Source organism: Canis aureus, chromosome 9 (assembly GCF_053574225.1).
Source record: "Canis aureus isolate CA01 chromosome 9, VMU_Caureus_v.1.0, whole genome shotgun sequence".
Classification (NCBI taxonomy): domain Eukaryota; kingdom Metazoa; phylum Chordata; class Mammalia; order Carnivora; family Canidae; genus Canis; species Canis aureus.
The window spans coordinates 63044886-63064729 of NC_135619.1; the positions used below are offsets into that span (position 1 = coordinate 63044886).

At 47.0% G+C, this 19844-nt stretch overlaps 1 protein-coding gene across 2 annotated transcripts in view; it reads right to left on the minus strand.

Annotated features, from left to right (window-relative positions):
• Window positions 1–4101: 4101 nt before the first annotated feature.
• The window catches only part of PTPN21 (protein tyrosine phosphatase non-receptor type 21), a 79805-nt gene continuing 64062 nt past the window's right edge, over window positions 4102–19844 (minus strand). For both annotated transcript variants that reach the window (XM_077910279.1, XM_077910280.1), the window contains 7 exons: window positions 16862–18282; window positions 12278–12415; window positions 10912–11133; window positions 7715–7843; window positions 7292–7526; window positions 6747–6907; window positions 4102–6528 (listed from right to left, as the gene is read on the minus strand). In XM_077910279.1, the coding sequence (XP_077766405.1) occupies window positions 6400–6528; window positions 6747–6907; window positions 7292–7526; window positions 7715–7843; window positions 10912–11133; window positions 12278–12415; window positions 16862–18282 (2435 nt within the window). In that variant the 3' untranslated portion in view covers window positions 4102–6399. The remainder of the gene's footprint in view (window positions 6529–6746; window positions 6908–7291; window positions 7527–7714; window positions 7844–10911; window positions 11134–12277; window positions 12416–16861; window positions 18283–19844) is intronic.

Consider the following 19844-nt stretch of genomic DNA (forward strand, 5'->3'; position numbering starts at 1 on the left):
GTGGCTTAGAAATTGAGAGGCAGAGACACAGGCAGAGGGAGAAGCAGGCTCCATGCAGAGAGTCTGACGTGGGACTCGATTCCAGGGCCCCAGGATCATGCCCTGGGCTGAAGGCAGCGCTAAACCGCTGAGGCACCCAGGCTGCCCCAAGCTGTTTGCTTTTAATATAGAATTGATGAACTCTAATATGGGAGTTATTTACAGAGAAATTTATTTATTTATTTATTTATTTATTTATTTATTTATTTATTTATTTTTTACAGAGAAATTTATTAACAGAAAAGTTTGAAAAGCATTAAGAATCATCCCTACACGGTTATAACTACCACTTCAATTTCTCTGTCCTTCCGTAAAAACAAACTGTGCAAATAAAACCCATTAGAGCTCTACTGACCTAAAATTCTTACAAATTCTAGTATCTTTTCTGTTTTGTTCTTTTTTTTCCCTTCACCTTTTGTTTAACTTTCAAAGATAACTTGAGTTTTGTATTATTTTTAACCTTGTTTTAAAAAAAATCTGTTCTGGAAATAAGTTGGTCACCTCTGGAGAAGATTTAATTTTTCAGGCTACTTGTTGGTCTGAACCACCAGTATTTGCACTGTTTTTTTGTTTTTTGTTTTTTTAAAGATTTATTTATTTATGATAGACATAGAGAGAGAGAGAGGCAGAGACACAGGAGGAGGGAGAAGCAGGCTCCATCCAGGGAGCCCAACGTGGGACTCAATCCCGGGACTCCAGGATTGGGCCCTGGGCCAAAGGCAGGCGCTAAACCCCTGAGCCACCCAGGGATCCCCTGCACTGGTTTTATTCCAGTAAAACTGCAAATCCATTAGATCCTTTGGGGATATTTAGCTCTAAGACCAAATTACATTTAGAAAAATATCACTATAAAATAAGTAAAAAGATTGGTCTCATTCAGTGGTCCATTAACTGCAAGTCATTTCTAATAAACTTCTAGAGCCGTCTCCTAGCATTTGTGATAGCACATGACCTGGGACATTTGCATTCTTCTGAAAAATGAGTGCGCTTCATCCCTCATTCATTTGTTCGGGTTTTCTCAGCTGATGAATGCGCAAGTTGCAATGGAAAGCCCGTTGTCATTAATTCTGTACTAGTCTCATCAACCTACCCCCCATATTGAAGCCTGACTCACGCTCTGGTTAGCCCAGATAACCTGACCTTCTGAATTTCTTTGGCAGTCATAGACTTGCTCCTATGAGTGAATATTGTGGATTTTTTTCCCCGAGCTTTTCGAGTGTGAATTTAAAATACACACATATGCTTAAAATGTCTAGTGTGCGCATTTGACAACTTTAATATACAGTACTGATATTTTTACACAGCTTAAAAACAACCAGCTTAGTTAAAATAGATTACAGTGGCATTATGTGCTGCTATGGTGTGGAGACACGATGGTATAGATTCCAAACCAAAGGATTTGAGAGATATTGAATCTTTTTATTTATTTTATTTATTTTTTATTTATTTATTTTTATTAAATCTTTTTATACGACACACCATGTCATATAATGGAAACTGAAGAATGATGATCAAAATATTTATACAGCTAATAATTTTCAAAAATTAAGCCATACCGTTAATTCTGCACTTAGAAGTTCAAATACACCTATTCCTTTCTTGTCATCCACGTGCACTTATTTATAATATAAAAGCATAATTTATGGAACCCCTGGGTGGCTCAGTGGTTTAGCACCTGCCTTTGGGTATGATTCTGGAGTCCCGGGATTGAGTACCACATCAGGCTCCCTGCAGGGAACCTGCTTCTCCCTCTGCCTGTGTCTCTGCCTCTCTCTCTCTGTCTCTTGTGAATAAATAAAATCTTTTTTTTTTTTTAAAAAAAGCATAATTTAAAATAAGTGGTTACTATCCCTTAACCTATCAACATATCAAAGTCTAGGTTTACTCTAGATTTTTGAAAACTAACTTCTCAGTTATATGGAGTAATTTAAACGTTTTTGGAAACATGATGTGCAGCAAACCCTGTTATGTACACATGACCAATATGCTTTTCGTGCCAACAGTTGCCTTGGAAATGCGGCCTCCTCAGCGGGGTGCTGTGGACCTTGGCCTCCCTTCTTGTCCTAGCCTCTGCTTCCCATTTGATGGCACTGACAGTAAAGAAGGATATGTAAGGGAGAGCAGGAAAGGTAGGGGCGTGGGGTGCCAATTCACCGTCCTTCACCTGCTTTCACAGGTGGCACCCCTGGCTCACTTGGTCCCACGTCCCGATCCCCTTACGTTTCGGTAACACAAATGGGATTTGCATTTAGTGGATGGAGAACTCCATCTCAGCAAGGGCTGCTCAAGGCGACCGAGTCTTGCTAAGGCTCTGTCCCCACCACCAGGCAGGCAATCCATTGTCCAGTCTCAGCACCAGGATGCTGCAGGAGAAAAGCGGCTCTAAATTACTTGGTTCTAGTCCACCTTTACCCTCGGAGGTCTTACAGCTTGAACTAGCTCTGGGAAGACAAACCAGGAAAGTTAACACACCCACTTGGGATGCTGTTCACAAGGGAAACATGACTATTTTTCTCAGTAATTCCACACACATACACCTGAACTTTTGGAGCATCATCATCTTTATTTGGGAAGCGTCTGTTAACATAGAGAAAACGATGTCACTTGAACCCTCCAAGAACCCCTTTGTTGCCTAAAATCCTGTAGCCACTCATCCCCAACACATGCAGACTTGAAACAACTGGACTTTCTGATTTGTCCTTATTTTTCTATAATTGTAGATACTGGCATGGATTCCTTATCTAGAGGAATTTGAAAAACTCGTGTTCTTTTGAGAAATGGTTTTTTCAGGCAAATTCCTACAGTACCTATTCCTCTATTTTTGGAATGTCCCTCTCTCTCTCTCCCCCCCCCACCTCACCTCAATAAAGAGCCCCCCGCCAGGGGATCCCTGAGTGGCTCAGCAGTTTAGCTCCTGCCTTTGGCCCAGGGTGCGATCCTGGAGTCCTGGGATTGAGCCCCACGTCAGGCTCCCGGCAGCATGGAGCCTGCTTCTCCCTCCTCCTGTGTCTCTGCCTCTCTCTCTTTCTCTATCATGAATAAATAAATCTTAAAAAAAAAAAAAAAAAGCCCCCTCTAATTGATTTTTTTCTAATAAACTTTAAGCTGGAAAAAGATAGTTTTGGCTTGTTCTAGATGAAATCTTGATGGGAAACAAGTTCCCTAAATTTATATCCTAAAGAATTCCTTCAAAAAGTCTGGTTTGGGGGCATCTGACTGGCTCAGTCAGAGGAGCATGTAACTCTTGATCTCAGGAGTCATGAGTCCGAGCCCTATGTTGGGGGGCAGAGATTGCTTAAAATGAATAAATAAATTAAAACTTTAAAAAAGTGATTGAAAAACGATTTACAATAAACAGTAACCTTTGTTTCCATTTGTTCATGAAAATCTCAAACCCTGTTCTAAGGGGCAGCTGATGTCCAGCTGTATACTTTAAGACACAACGTTTTATATTGTTATCTATAATATATACATTTATGTTTTCTTAATGTTGTGAATATTAATGTAATCAACCCACCTGAAGGAGCTATTTGTTTCTGCTAACAGAAGCTTCACAAAAAGTTGGTCTTACACCCTGACACCCTCCTCTGTGTTCCTGCCCAGACCTTGCTCTTTCTGGAAGCTTCTGGAAGCACAGGTCCATCCACCTTCTGTTTCAATTCTGCCAAAGGGTTTTAAAGGCTAAATACTGGAGTTTTCAGAATACTTCATAGTGGGTGTTCCAGAGGAAAGTAGTTAATCATCACTGAAATTTACATTCCAAATGAACACTTTCTGTGCTTAAAACTCTCAGCTAGAATATTTCATCAAAAGACCCCACCAATGAGGAAGACTGATGCCAGAGATGCCAAAATCAACCCGCTGGAAAACACTGGTTTATAACCTACTTTTTGTGAAAATGTACATTAGGTCATTTTGCTCTGAAATTTAGAATCTCGAGGAACTAAAAGACACTGACATTGTGTAAGTTTGGCAGACGACGACATCCTCTGCTCAGATGTGGTAAACCGACGGAGCCTCAGTGTTGTACAGTTTGCTCCTGAAAATCACATTACTTCAAAGTCCAGTAATGCCGATTTTTATTCAGAAATACTTTCATATCATACTAACTGAAAAAAAGTTTAAATATTCAAAAGGGATAAGAAATTACATGAGTCTTAGAAGCTAGTCAAACATGCGACATTTTAAGAGTGACCTTTAAAACAGTGTAATTTAGCCCTCAGAAGTAATTTACTTATAATTATTACAACCGAACACAAATATACCATATATTACTCTTTAGGTCTTTGTTTTACATTACAGTATGTTCTTATCAATGGGACACTTGAAAATGTTTAAACCTGCAGAAAAGCATTTTTAAAAAAACATACCACAGGAGAAAAAGAAGCAACATTCCTGTCCTTTACATGATGTGTGGAGATGGGAAACACGACCATAAAACTCTTATTCCATTCTTTTGGGAGCCCTCTCTCAGTATTTGCACTTGGGTCTACTGTTGCTTACACAGGACGTCTTAAAACAATTTCAGGTTTAAAATGAACATTTTGTCCCTAAGTGAGCAATGTGCCCACTTCCACTACTCACTGTCATTAGTATCTTCTGAGTTCTCCTCAGGGGGTTGGTTTCGGGGCACCCCGGAGATACGCAGACCCTGTAGGCAGCAAGCCCTGCCTCACAGCTGAAACACACACTCAGTGGTTACTACAGTGGGTTAAACTGCTATAGGAGCGAACGTGGGACTCAGAACCATCCCTAGGATATTGAAATGAGGGGAAGAGCCCTGGAAGCTCCGCATTTCAGAGAAGCAGCCTCAGAAGGAAAAACAAGATGGCGCCTCAGCGTTACTGGACCGTTAGTCCCTCCGTGAGGGCCTCTTAGCAAGGCCTTCCTAGCCGGCACCGAAGGCAACACCCCCCCCCCAACTCAGCTGGGTTCTGCCATTGGGATGCGACAGGGCTGGGGGGGCCGGGGGAGGAACCCAGAAGCTGACACTGACCTCCGGGGTGAAGGTAGGGGCTTCGAGCACTAAAACCCCAGCATCTCTGTGCTCAAAAAGCACAGCAATCTCTGGTGGCCTCACAAGTTGGGGGCTGAAGTTTTGGGAAATGAGGTGAAACTATTACCAACTCTTCCCTTCTTTCAATCAGAAGAAAATAAAGCCTCTTCAAGGCTCCTTTTAACGAGACTCTAAACCTGACTTAATTTAAAAAGGACAGTTTAGGTACAAGAACTCCAAGGAAAGAGTGAGTCGCAGACAGTGACGGCCCTTGAACTCCGGGGGGGGGACCTACCAGGTGGGGGCTCAGCCACCACCCCAGCCTCTCGGAGTGTGGTTAATACTGTACTTCTGTCACAGGCATCGCACGCTGGCCCTCGCGCATTTCCGCTACACTTCCTCTTGCCCTGACATCCGACATACGCTTGCTTACTCCTTATCTCTTCCAGAGCACTTCTGAACAAAATTCGCTGTTACTGTTTCATCTATCAAGCAATACATACATCAAAACTCAGATTTGTCTTTAACAACAAAGTGCTTAAAACCACCTATGCAATTGGTTTTCACTTCATTTTCAACCAATAAAATCAAACTCGCTTAGGTTTACAAATAATACTGAAAAAAGGAGTGAATCTGATTATTGTCTTACATTTTCGACAATGTGCCTTCGTTCCCAACTTTCTCTTACAGTAAATGATTTATTTCAGTACCTTAATGAGTTGAACTCTTGTTTGGAAAATATAGAAGGTACAAATATAGAGTATTTCAGGATAAAAAATTTTCTTAATATAAAAATGCCTTCTGTTTCAAAATAACACTTTTAGATTCTTCTTGTAGTTTTAGGTTTGGTAGCTAAACTGTTAAGGTTTTATTTAAAAAATAACAAGAGATAGTAACGGTTTTAAATACAAACTTCTAGAGGAACCAATCACACCTGTGGACCATCCCCGCAGAAAAGTTCAGTTTCTCAACAAGAAAACCCCAAATACTTTAGTTATAAAATAAAATTCCATTAACAAAGATAGAAATCTATGCGCCTCACTGATTGCCAGAGTTGCCCGGCACAGCTTCAGTACCACAGAGAATTGTCTAGAAAACAACCTCCACAAAGTGTGCAAGTGCTGCAAGTCGGACAGATGGGAGTGGGGCTGGGCCCTCGGGACCAAGTCCTTCTCCTCAGCATCTTTCCCAGGCTCAGACGCCCGGCCTGGCCCCCTCCACACGCTGCCTTCATGGGGCCGTCCTTCAGGCCCAGGCAGCGCGCTGCCTCTCGGGTATCGGTGAGGAAGGACGAGTTAGGCGAGCACTTGTTTTCAGCTGTAAACGCTTCACAAGATTGGGTCCCCATAACAAGCTGTGGGAGTTCAGATGAGCCTGGAGCTTTTCAGGAACTGAATGAGGACTCGGTACACGAATGTGTACTGGCAGAGGGTCTGCACCATCATCATCCTCTGTTGCCTCAGCATGTCAAGCACCCTTGGGATGTCCAGCACCTGGAGGGAGAGACAGCGATGAGGGGGGTGCTGACCCCCACGGAGAGGGGAGGAGTACGGGCAGTAATCTGGTCAAGAAATGGACACTTTCTCCCTCAGCGTCTTCTAGAAGAAGCCTCCGGGGAACTTGTTTAGAAAAAACTGGTAGGCCTCTAGGTCCTTTGTGCCCCAGCCCTGGGCCCGCCCACTCCTCCGCCCTGACGAAAGGACATAGCTACCTCATTGTGTTCCAGACAGGCGATCATGACCTCTGACAAGATGACGACGCCAGTCCTTCCCACACCAGCACTGCAATGGACCAGCAACGGAGGGTTGGGGCTTCTTGGCTCACTGGTACTATTCGTATGGCGTCGAACAGACTGGATCTCTTCAAGGTATGCTGTGAAGTATCAATGAAACAGGAAAATACACAGGCATTAAGGCCCATCAAATTGACAGTTTCCAGATTACCATCACTGATGGGGAGGACTCCAGATAGAGAGCGTAGGGTGCCAATTAACCACCTCCCACCCCTCACTGACAGTGTGACTGTGGGCGAGTCACTGCCTCTGCCCCGACTTCCAACTGCCCCTCTACAAAATGAAATGGAGGAGACAGTCTCTAGGAGTCAGTTCCAGCACTCTCCTCTAAACACTTAACGCCCTTATTTTAAAGCAAGCCCGAAGCTTCTGTGAGATAACATAAAGGAAATATCTCTAAAGCCTAAGTCTTCCTCCATGTGGATGCTTTAAGCAGAGATTGTGCTGGGAACGAAGATACTTACATAAAAATCCCTTGAGGTCCTCTGGACAGCCATGCTCAGGCCAGTCTGTGTACTGGAGATGCCACACTGTCCTCTCCTGCCCCGTGAGCAGGTGCTTCATCTTCAGGCCTGTGGTGGCGTAGCAGCCAGAGTCCGTGCGGAACCGGGTTGTGATCTTAAACCTCCCATAGGTGACGGTGTTGTGACGGGAACCAAGTCGTGGCCAATACCTGAAGCTCTTCTCCCTTCCACCCTCCTGTTAAAGGCAGGCACGGTCAGGACGCAGCACTGCATCCAGCCACGGGGGCCCCATCACGCAGTGTGTCTGCAGCACAGAACTGCAACCCCACTCTGCCTTCTTCCTTCAAGGCCAGGACTCCCCGTGACCAACATTAACTGCTCCTCTCAGGCTGACCAAATCAAGGAAGAGAGATGAGTCCTTACCTCCTCTGCAGTCACCATTGCTATAATGGCCACTCCCTGTTCCCACACCATCTGCCAAAAATCCTGACAGGTATTCTGTAACGGTCCCTGCGTGGCAATATAATCCCACTCAATTCCACTGACAGAGACCTGAAATTAGAAAAGATTTTTTAAAGAAATTAATATGTGGGGCGCCCAGGTAGCTCAGTTAATTAAGCAGCCGACCCTAGATTTCAGCTCAGGTCATAATCTTAGGGTCGTATGATTGAGCCCCATGCTGGGCACGCAGCTCAGTGGGGAGTCTGCATAGGATTCTCAACCTCTTTCTCTCTAAATAAATAAATCTTTAAAAATTAATCAATGTGTATTTATGTAGATATGCATACATGTATGCACATTCATTTATGGTGGTACTAAAAAATGAGTTATTCAGAATAAAGATTTCTCTTATTCTTTTTCCTTGTTAATACAATTCCTATTACTACCGGATTATAAATGTATGGACTCTAAATTCACATATCTACATGACCTGGGGCAATTTGCTTAACCTCTCTCTCTATTCACATGTGTAAGATAAAAATGTCCTGTACCTCATAGGGTGGTTGGCAGGACTAAATTAGTCAGTGTATAAGGTGCTTGCACATCAATAGGTTTTCCATACACAGTTGTTAGTGCTGCTGTTACGGTTCTTCTTAGAAAAACAGTATCACCATAACAGTATCCTAAATTTCAAACACAGTTTCCCTTCATGAAGTACTAAACACAGTAGGCAAAGTAGTAACAATTCAGCCAAAACCGAGGTTAAATGCCAGATTTCTGGGGCAGAAAAAAATACTCCTACTGAAAGTGGTCTCCCCTCTGAACTTCTAAGTCAAGGTCACCCTCCAGAATGACACTAAGCTTCCACCTGAGGCTGCATCCCCTTGAGGACAGTCTAAGGGAACAGAGCCATTGCTGGATCTACGGCCAGGAGATTGGGTTAAAGCCCACCGCCCCCCCCCCCCCCCCCGCCCCATGTTGGTGACCACAGTGCCTGGGTTATTCTGCCCATACTTTCATTCAGGGCCACCGGCTGGAATCTCACTGAGAGGGGCTCCCTCGGTGCTACCAGCACCACAGTGAGTAACAGGGTGTGGGTGGGGGTCTGGGGCCACCCCAGGGGAGGTGTCAGCGCTTTATTCAGAGGAAAGCACAGGGAGCCCCATGCTGACAGGTAACAGATCTAGGAGCTCTGAGGCTTGGCCATCTTCCATGCTCTTCAGCTGACCTCGGTAGCTTCTGCAATACCCACACAGGACAACTTGATTCAGTTCTCACCCATCCAGTCACAAGAGGCTGGATGAGTTATTCCACAGAAATGCTTGGTTTTTAAATAAATTATACCCAAATTATTTTTTTTTTAAGATTTTATTTACTCATGAGAGACACAGAGAGAGGCAGAGACACAGGCAGAAGGAGCCCGATGCAGGACTCGATCCCAGGACCCCAGGATCATGACATGATCAACAACTGAGCCCCCGCCAGGTGCCCCTATACCCATATTAAAAAGCACATGCAGATTCCCAAAGACCATGAAGGGTACTGGCATCCACAGGCAGACTGCCAGGTCTCTGAAAGCGAGTGTGAAACTGCGCTCATCAGATACCACTTGCAAATGAAATAAGATGTGGGCAAGAAGATAGATACCTGACCATGGATACTTCCTCATTCACTCCCAACAAGGAAGCTTCTCCTTCTCAAAATAAAAGGACTGTATCTCCAAGCAGCACATGCAAAATGTACAATGATGCAGAAGAGAGAGCCCCTGGTTTCCCTCACCTACCAGGTGGGAATCATCACTTTTTCCCATTTTAATGGGTGTAACATGACCCCAGTTCAATGGCATCACACTGCCCCTCGGGAAAAAGCGGCACCGCTTCCACAAAGAACAAAAACGATATTGAAACATGATCCCAGGACAGCCAGGATGGCTCAGTGGTTTAGCGCTGCCTTCAGCTCAGGGTGTGATCCTGGAGACCCAGGATCGAGTCCCACGTCAGGCTCCCGGCATGGAGCCTGCTTCTCCCTCTGCCTGTGTCTCTGCCTCTCTCTCTGTGTCTCATGAATCAATAAATAAAATCTTTAAAAAAACAAAACAAAACAAAACATGATCACAGGAAGGCTACCTGGGTGGCTCAGTTTAGCGGCTGCCTTCGGCTCAGGTCACAATCCCAGAGTCCCGATCCAGCCTAAAGTCAGGCTCCCTGCTCAGCCAGTAGCCTGCTTCTCCCTCTACCCTCACCCCCACTCATGTTTAAATAAGTAAGTAAATAAATAAATGAATGAATAAATAAAATCTTAAAAAAAAAAAAATTAGTGATGACAAGAATGATGCAAAGAGAACAGACGACACGCGGAAAAGGTTTGGTGACCACCATTAAAAACACCCAGACAGGGCTCCTGGGAGGCTAAGTACATTAAGCCTCAGACTCTTGGTTCTGACTCAGGTCATGATCTCAGAGTTGTGAAGCTGATCCCCAAGTCGAGGCTCTGTGCTGAGCATGGAGCCTGCTCAAGATCCTCTCTCTCAAAAAAAAAAAAAAAAAAAAAAAAAAAAATTAAAAAAAAAGAAAAAAAAGAAAAAAAGAAAAGATCCTCTCTCTGCTCTTCTCTGCTCACGCACGTTTGTGTGTGCTCTCTCTCACGTGTGCTCTATAAATATAAATATATACTTATATATATTATTAACATATTATATATTGTAATATGTTAATAATATATTAATAATTAATATATCATTATATATACAAATAATTTCAAAACAAAAACCAAAATACCCAGACATCTTTGCCACATAAGAATCAATGCAGGTATGTGATCACGAAAAACTAGCCATTCTGCCACTCTGGAGATAATCGATGGGCCAGAAAGAAATCTCTAGATTTAGAAGAACGAAGTCCTAAGGTCCTCAGGTCAGGCCAAAGAGTGCTCCCTGACTCCTGGCAGCAGTGTGGGGGGCACAGGGCTTAGCACGTGGGAGGGCGAATGCGGCTTTGGCTCTATTGGTAAAACACCTCCCACCCGGCCAGGTGTATGGATTTCCCAGCTTAATAACATAATTTGTCCCAATGGTTCCAACTAGCCTGTTTTTAGAACATAGACGTGGATACAGTTCTCATCATTCCTGTAGCTGAACTCACAACTTCACAGCCTGTTGTAGCCCTGCTCGCTCCTCTCACCTTAATATGTGACGCGTTGATGTAGCCCGTATTGTTTTCTTTAGTTGGGACCAGCTCCACTCTGGCGTCATCGTAGGGAAGGACATCTTGGAATCGATTTCTTTCTGCATTTTCAGGGAGTCGTGCTGTTGAGCACTCCCCATCAACCAGCCGTTTTTTAAGAATTTTTTCATATTCTGTGAATACCATTCCCTGTTCTAACCGCTGTTCCAGAATTTTACACTGTAAAACAGAACGTATGGGATGATCAGTATCGTCCTATATCCATGCTGCATTCTCTCTTTTTTTTTTTTAAGGTTTTATTTATTTATTCATGAGAGACAGAGAGAGAGAGAGAGAGAGATAGGCAGAGACACAGGCAGAGGGAGAAGCAGGCTCCATGCAGGGAGCCCGACGTGGGACTCGATCCCAGGTCTCCAGGATCATGCCCTGGGCTGAAGGCAGGTGCTAAACCGCTGAGCCACCCAGGCGGTCCCGTCCACACTGCATTCTGATGGCATATCTGAAACCTTGTCTTCCCACTTTAAGTCTAGCATTATCTAGTAGTGAAAACTCTAGGTGAAACCACAGCTAAATTTTTAATAAGCTGTAACGCTAAGAGTTAAAATAACAAATGAAAGCACCTTGTTGGTGAGAAGCAGAATGCAGAGTTCTATTTAAAAGTGAAAACTGGTCTAAAATAATTGGTTGGATTAATTTTCTCTAAATCTATGGTCAATTTTGTGACTCCTAGGAGAGAGAGAAAATTCTCCTGGAGAACGGTAAGTCCTAGCGTACGTAGGAGAATCAATTCCAACCTCTATGAACAAAGGCTTCTGTTTGTTTTCTGATCTATGATATACAGAAACTGAAAAAAAGAGTTAATACTGAAATTATCTCCAGGATCCAGTTGTAAGCAAATTAATTTTTACTTAGCATTATTTCATGCCTAATTTTGATATAATATAACCTCATAGCAAATATATCTTGGTTACCAAGAAAGTCGTGAAAAATTCGGGAACTATTTACTCCTGAGATGAATTTTCAGTACAACGAAAGCAGTCAATCAGTGTTCTCTTTCCTGTGTGTACTCATGTGTACTTGTAGAATTCCTCTAAACTGAAAAGCTATCAAAAAATCAAGACTGCTGCAGAAGGCTGGAAGAAGGTAAAGAACATTCAGAAACCAACAAACAGAACCGACATTTACTCTAAAATTATCTAACATATTAGATTTGTCCCAACTTTGAGGTCCAAATTATAAAATGCCTTAACACTCATTTACGATGATTAGATTAGCAAAGTGACTAAAATCTCAAGAAGGCACTTGGCCTTTATGGATCGTTCCAGAGAAAGCATACCAGTATATCCATATGTCTCGTACATACCCTCTCGTCATTGGTGGCTCTGGCGGGCACTTCCTTTCCTTCATCTGGCAGAGGCAGTCGAGAGAGGGAGAGTCCATTTAGGGCAGCCAACTTGAGAGGACCAATTTTTTTAGCATCTACCCGGCTCTTCTTCATTCCCTATAAAAATATTTATATATGTATATATGAAATATACACGAATACAACCCCCTTGAAAGGCAATTTCAGGGTACTGAGGACTTGAAACAAAGGGAAGGAGTGTTCTCCTTCACCCACAGGCACGGGAGAGATTACGCTCCACACGCACATTTGTTTAGCAAACATTGGGAAGAAGACATTCCTTTCAAGGCCAAAGCCCTGATAAGTCTTGCAGATAGAAGATTTTGAAATACAATTCAAGTCTCTGTTGTAACGAAAGGTGCGGCTCCAGGCAGGCAGCATTCCTCCATAGAACTCCCAAATTTCAACACGTGACACGCGCACAAAAATCAGTGACAATCCACAAAAAATGGGTTTTACACGAAGTTACGTGACTGCAATAGGCTTTTGTGATATTTTAAAAATATATAACCTAGTTCTTTTAAGTCATTCTGAAAAGATGAAGTGTTTTCTGTGGTTGCTCTCTGTTCTGACGGGTGGGACCTGTGTTGGATTGGTGACACCTCTCAGAACGGGCACATTTTTAATTAGGAAAATCAAAGAGGACTGAAATCTCCATGGTGACGCCAGGAAGATGGGCTACAGGACAGGGCATCTGTCTCCTGGAGATGCGCATCTCCTAACGTGACTATAGGTAATGATCTTCCTCTCTTCGGCAGATGAGCCCAAGAAGGCGCAGTCTCCTCAGACATGCCACACCTCCTCGGGGGGCCACAGCAACTGCCACAGTGCTGTGACAGGGTGTTCTCACGTCTCACAAAGGAAATGAGCTTTACACCCCAGCTCTACCAGTCCGGGCAGGGGAGGTGGAGAGGTTGTTGCATGGGCTAAACTGTCACGATTCTGACTTGGGCAGAAAACCCTGGTTTGCTGCTGTTTAACAACTGGTGGGGGGCTCTGGGAGGGAGGGTCCTGACTGGCCCCGTTGGCCAGTTTCCCCGATGCCAATACTCAAGCTGCCAAGGGAACATCAAGGGGCTCGCCAGATTCCTGACAATTCAAGCCAGCTCTAGCCAGCCAGGACAAGGTGGCTCCAGCTGCCCCCCGCCTGAGAATGAGGTCAGGAGGGCCGCCCTACCATGCCGGCTGGAAGGCCAAGGTCTAAAGCCAGTGGGTGAAGAAAGGCACACACAGTCAAAAGCAGCACCGCCCTGGAGCATGGTGGACCCAAAGGGTTCAGGGCGCTGTCCCGCTGTGATTTCTGTGAGAACCACCACCCGGGACCCAGCGAGCACAGGAGCAAAATCTGTACCAGGCTGTGGGAGCACTCCCACCAGCCCACTCTTTTTCAGATAGCAATCAGGTTCCGGGGAGTGGAGACGGGTGGAGAACTCTAAAGTGTTTCTGCTTGTCTGCAACTTGGTTCACTGTTTTTAATACTAAACTCCCATAACCTTAATTCACATGTGAGTATGGAAACTAAGTCCGTCTGTAGTAACAGTGAAGGTCGTAAGAGTGAAGGTCACGGCAACCCCACGGGACTATGAGGAGGCCCAGGGGCTTAGCGAGGTGGGGGGTAGAGCTCTTCAGTACTTGGGAAGTCAGTAGGAGACAACCTCACGTACAAGCTAACTTCGACCTCACTTCGCCCACAACTCTCTGGGGTCAGCTTCCCTCACAAATAAGAAAACGTGACAAATAAGTAAAGGAGTCAGAGAGGCGGAACAGCTTGCCCAAGGTCACAGAGCCACCTCTTTATAAATGGCAACCAGTGTCAAAACAATAAAAACCTTTCTTTAGAGTCATCTATGTTCCATCATAGAATCTGCAAAGTGTTTTTCATGCCTAACCTTAGGTGGGACTTAACACAGCAGGCAGGGCAGAGGTGACAGTCCCCTGCTACAGAGGGAGAGAAGGTTCTGATGCTGCTGGGTCCAGCCCACGGGGCAGAGAACTAATAAATGGGAGGGTGTAGCCTCAGACCCAAGCTCTTCCACTCTTAGGTCCTATACCTTTCCCCAGAGCCACAGCTGCCATACATGTTCTTCAAGCAAGGAGAATATGTTATGCTGAAAAAGGGAGCAAGAGCATAATCCAATCACAAAATTGTACTAATACTGTGGCTCTTAAAAGTCAACGAGGGAGGAAACCTGTCTTTTTTTTTTTTTTTAAGATTTTTATTTATTTATTCATGAGAGATACAGAGAGAGACAGAGAGAGAGGCAGAGACATAGGTAGAGGGAGAAGCAGGCTCCATGCAGGGAGTCTGATGTGGGACTCAATCCCAGGACTCCAGGATCACACCCTCGACCGAAGCCAGGAGCTAAACCGCTAAGCCACCCAGGGATCCCCGAAACCTGTCCTTTTAGAGAACCAAACTCATCAAAAGCCTCAGATTTGGGGGATCTTGCTACATCCCCTTCAAAAGGTACAGGGACCATATGTGTGAATAGTGGACTATACTCAAAACAAATGTCATTTGGGAAAAATATTTTGGTCATGCATAAAAATGATGGATAGTTCTGGGGCCCCTGGTTGGCTCAGGTGGTTAAGCGTCTGACTCTGGATTTCAGCTCAGGTCATGACCTTAGGGGGGTGAGATGGAGCCCCACATCAAGCTCCATATGTTGGGCAGAGAGCCAGCTTAAGAGTCTCTCTCTCCCTCTCCCCCTGCCCCCCACTCACACACTTTCTCTAAACACACACACACACACACACACACACACACACACAAACAAAGATGGACAGTTCTTGATGTGATTAGGGAAACTACTATGAACTATGAAAAAGGGATCCCTGGGTGGCGCAGCGGTTTGGCGCCTGCCTTTGGCCCAGGGCGCGATCCTGGAGACCCGGGATCGAATCCCACGTCGGGCTCCTGGTGCATGGAGCCTGCTTCTCCCTCTGCCTGTGTCTCTGTCTCTGTCTCTGTCTCTCTCTCTCTGTGTGTGACTATCATTCATAAATAAAAATAAAAATAAAAAAAATGAAAAGGACCCTGTCCAGCTGGCTCAGGGACTGAGGTAGAATTACCTTTCAGAGACACACCCACACCCTGTCCCCACCCCGAATAGTTGATCAGGATCCATACCTTCCACTCCACCCGACCTGAGACACACTGGTCTTTACTGTTCAGGTAGGGAAGAATATAATCCCAAGAAAAATTTAAAATAAACTTAAAAGTTCAAGCCCCAAATTCATCAAAAGCAAACATGGCTTTTTTAAAATCCCCAGCACTATTTTAAGGGGTCTCAGTCTACCTCTACACACTGCAAAATTTGTGAGTTTTCTTCCAGTTTATGAAGATACTATGCTTGTGATGGGTCCTCAAGCCTGAGTATGCAGACTATCAGGTGGGGGAGGAGTCCTCCCTGCCAGGGCGCTGAGAGAACTGGATCGGCTAATTAAGCGTGTTAGCTTGGTTAGAGTGCGGGGCTCCCGGCACGGCGGCACGGGCAGCAAGGAACCAGAGGCCTGAGCAACGCAGCAAGGTGACTTGGAGGAGCCGCACTTAAATGACAAAGGCACACATGCCTGGCCAATGCCTGTGACTCAAAACATTTGGGTGGAAAGAGAGAAAACAGCAAGGCTGAGATAAGCAATAGCTACTTCATAAAACATTATATACAATATACCTCAGTGAAGAACAGTGTAAAATATGATAGAGTAGGGTGCAGAGATAAACACGGGTTTAAAATTCCAGTTCAGTCACCCACTAGCTGTGTGACCTTGGAAAAGCTACATTAACATCTCAGAGTCTGTTTTCTCTTCCCAAGAAACAATAGGCCTGTTGTAAGCTGGACATGTCTCAGAACATGGTAAAAATGCCCCAGGAATGGCAGCTAGAGGTGATGTTATGCTTTTATATTTTGCCCCAAATAAATAGGAAGTCGTAACTCTTGGTTACTTTTACCATGAGAATCAAAGAGCTGCATTTTCTCCAAGGAATCTTTTTTCTAAAGACACTTGGGAGTTCTCAGGTGTTTGGTCTGGACAAAGTGCCACTTTCCCAGCTCCAGATCACTGTGAGGCCCTCAGAGATCATGGCCAGGTGAATTCAAGCTGCACCCACACACTCGGACACCAGCAACACCTGCGTTGGGGGGTGCTTCTCAGACATGCAGCCCCGCCCTGCTGCATCACCCCACGGGGTTTCTCACAGGTCACTAACAGAGCAGGCTTGCATCTTATCTTCCTTTTCCTTAACACGGCAGCGCCAGGCCCTTCCCTCCTGCCCTCCACTTCCATCCCAAGCTTCATTTTCACTAATGATCTCCAGCAAAACTACTAGAATGCTAACGGATCCCCTTATTTCCATAGACGATCAGACTCAGTGTTCCAAATACGACAGAAATTGTGTGGGTGTGAGGCCTGGGGGATGAGGAGAGCTCGCAGAGTGCAGCTCGCCGGGGCACAGGCGCACACTCGGCACCCTCGGCTCACCTGCTTCACCTGGCTCACCTGGCTCACCCGGCGCACCTGGCGCCCTCAGCGCCACTGGCTTACCCCTAGCGGCGGAAGGCCTTCCACGACGTTCTTCTTTCCGGAGAGGAGATCCGACACCGGCCGCTGCTTCAGGGAGTCCCTCCTGGCTCGGTAGCGCCCCGACGTGGTGAGGTCGGACTCGGACATGGAGGGCGTGAGCAGCCCCTCTCTGCGGGGTCGGTGGGCCTCCCTGAGCAGAGGCACGGGCTCGCGGCCTGGCAGGGCACCCTGGCCCAGGGCAGCAGGGGTGGGGCCGCCGGGGCCGCGGGAGGGGCCGGGGGGAGGCGGTGGGGGTGGCTCCGGGGAGTGGCGGCCTCGGGGCGCGCGGGCCTGTGGAAGAGGCACCGCCAGTGAGGCCACGTCCTCCTCCAGGTCCTCCTCGTCCTCGCTGCTGTGGATCAGCATGGTGGCGTCGGACAGAGACTTCTTGTGGCCGTAGCCCAGGCCTCCCCGCTCGTCCGCCTGGTCCCGCTCGGCCCTTTCGGGGAAGCCGCCGGGCTGGGAGCCTGCCGAGACGGGCCGCGGCGGCGGGTCGGCGGCCGAGGCGGACAGGGTGCGCTCCTTGAGCCGCAGGCCCTCGAGGCTGTGCGCCAGCCCTGCCACCTCGATGCTGTTCCTCTTGTGCAGGTGCGCGCGCCGGGCGGCCGTGAGCGGCTCGCTGACCTCCTGCAGGGAGTGCGCCACCGGCAGGCTGGCCTCCTGGAAGGTCTGCACCGAGTGGTGCACGCGCCTGGTGATGAGGTCGGGGTTGCTGCTGCTTATGTACAGGTGGCGGGACAGGTCCGGGGTGCTGTTGGCCGGCCGCGGGGGCGGGTAGGGCGGCGGCGGGCGGTACACCTGCGTCCGCATGATGTTGGGCGCAGGGTAGTCCTGAGCCTGCAGCTGCACGTTGGTCAGCTCGGGCACACTGACAGCACCCACCACCGGGCGTCGCTCGGCGGGGTGCGGGTAGGGAGACGGGCTGTGGAAACTGTAGTTGAGGCTGAACGGGTAGTGGGCCGACTGCGGGGAGGCGAGGTGGGCGTGCTCCCGAATCTCTGGCTGGCTGTAGACCAGCGCATCGGGCCTGCTGTAGGCATACGAGTTGCCGATGTTGAGGTTTCGCAGCGAGTGGCTCTGCCTCTCGGCGTGCACCATTCCCCTGTTGAGCTGCTTCATCACCGTCTCGTAATCCGGGGTCGGGCGGTAGGACGGGGGGACCAGCGCGCTGTGCCGGTGCGAGGGCACGTAGTCGGGCCTCATGACGTCACTCCCGGTGATGCTTGGGTTGGAGGACACTGGGGAGGGCTGCAGGTAGGGCTGCGGGTTGTTGAGGGAGTTGGTACTGTGGGCACTGTATACACTGCCGTTTCGGATCCGGCCACTGAGGTCAATCTGGGCTCGATCCAGACTTGTCAGAGAGTGACAATAGTATCCATTCTGGTTGGTCGCAAAGAGGTTGTCTAGGAAACAAACACATTTAAGAGGTATTTTTAAATGTGATTTTAAGATATATGAATCGGACCCATGACTCTGGGCAAACACTGAGATAGGCCCTGAAAGCTGATGACATTTTCAGTGTTGCTTACAAAACTCCATGCAGAAATAACCTGGCTTTGCCCAGACTCTCTGAACGACTGTGGGCGTCTCATTTCCTGGAGTCCCGGCATCCTTATCCACAGAATGGTGATGGCTCGCCTACTCTGAGGGTGGTATTTCAGGATTTGGCCCCCAGTAAAGATGAACCCAATCTGTCCAATATTAAGAGTACAAATGATTATAAAATACTTTTTCTGAAAACCAAAAACATTTGTTTTGCTACAAATCAAACAGACTTTCTGGATCTCTGGGTGGGCTGGAGGCAGAGGTAACTGTTCAACAAGACACTGGACCACTAACCACTCTCTCCCCCTGGTGGGGGATGTGGGACCTGCTGACGCTGAGCTGGTTCAAGCATCAACCATCTGTAACAAGCTCCTTAAGAGGAATTCTAAGTTCTCTGCATAGGCTTTTCTAGAATGAAGACAAGAACAATAATGCCATAGGCTCTGCTTCTCCAGGCCCAACAATGTCACCAGTTGCTGTATACCTTACCAGGGGTCAGAAGCCAGTCACACCAGCCCTCCACCCCTTCTGGCCTCCACACTTCAATGAGATGGGGATCCACAGGCAGCAGAATCACGAGCACTGTCTAATCTACGGTGGCTGCATGAGTGCCTGGTGGGGCTGCAAGGAGGCAGGCTGCTTCTGTCCAATCTGTACCCAAAACACCATCACTACTGAGGGTGATTTCTGACACTTCAAAGAGCAGCTCAAGTCAGGTCCTTCAGAGGACAGTTGCCGTTCAAGAGCTTTCCTTCTGGGATTCAACAGCCATGTAATGGTTTAAGTGACGAGTGATGATCAAAGTGAGTATGTCACCATCCAGTGTGTGGACGTTACTCAGGGGGCACACAACGAAGAAACAGGGCTCAGACACGTCCCTGTATCCTTCCAGCTGACACCCACGCTTCTGGTCCCTGTACATCTCCCACACCTGGAATGCTCGGCAACCTTAGAGGCCCAGGAGATCCCCCTCCTCACTGCCGCCACAGCTCAGGTCCTCACTCTGGCCTGTCTGTGCAGGCATAATACCCAGGCCTCCTGGCCTCCCTGTCTGTGGGCTCCTCCCTACACCAGACTTGTCACAGACTGACAAGTGACCATCCCTCTGTGAGCCCATGTGAGTACTGATGCTGAGTACTGATGCTGAGTATTGATGAGGAAAAGAAATGACTGGAATCCAGGTGAGTACAGGGGAAAGATGTATAGAACAATCACAACTGAAGGATATGTTACACCAGGAGACTAAGTGTGACAGGTCCACAGTGGAGGAGGGAAGGCTCTCTTGCAGCTTGGGCTGGGTTGAGGGGGACAGGGAGGGGAGAATCAAGAACCACCTCACGGAGAACGCAGCATGCAAGTGGCGTGTGGAGGTGGGGGCAGGGAGGGCATGTCCAGCTTTTGGCAGCAGCCAGAGAGCACA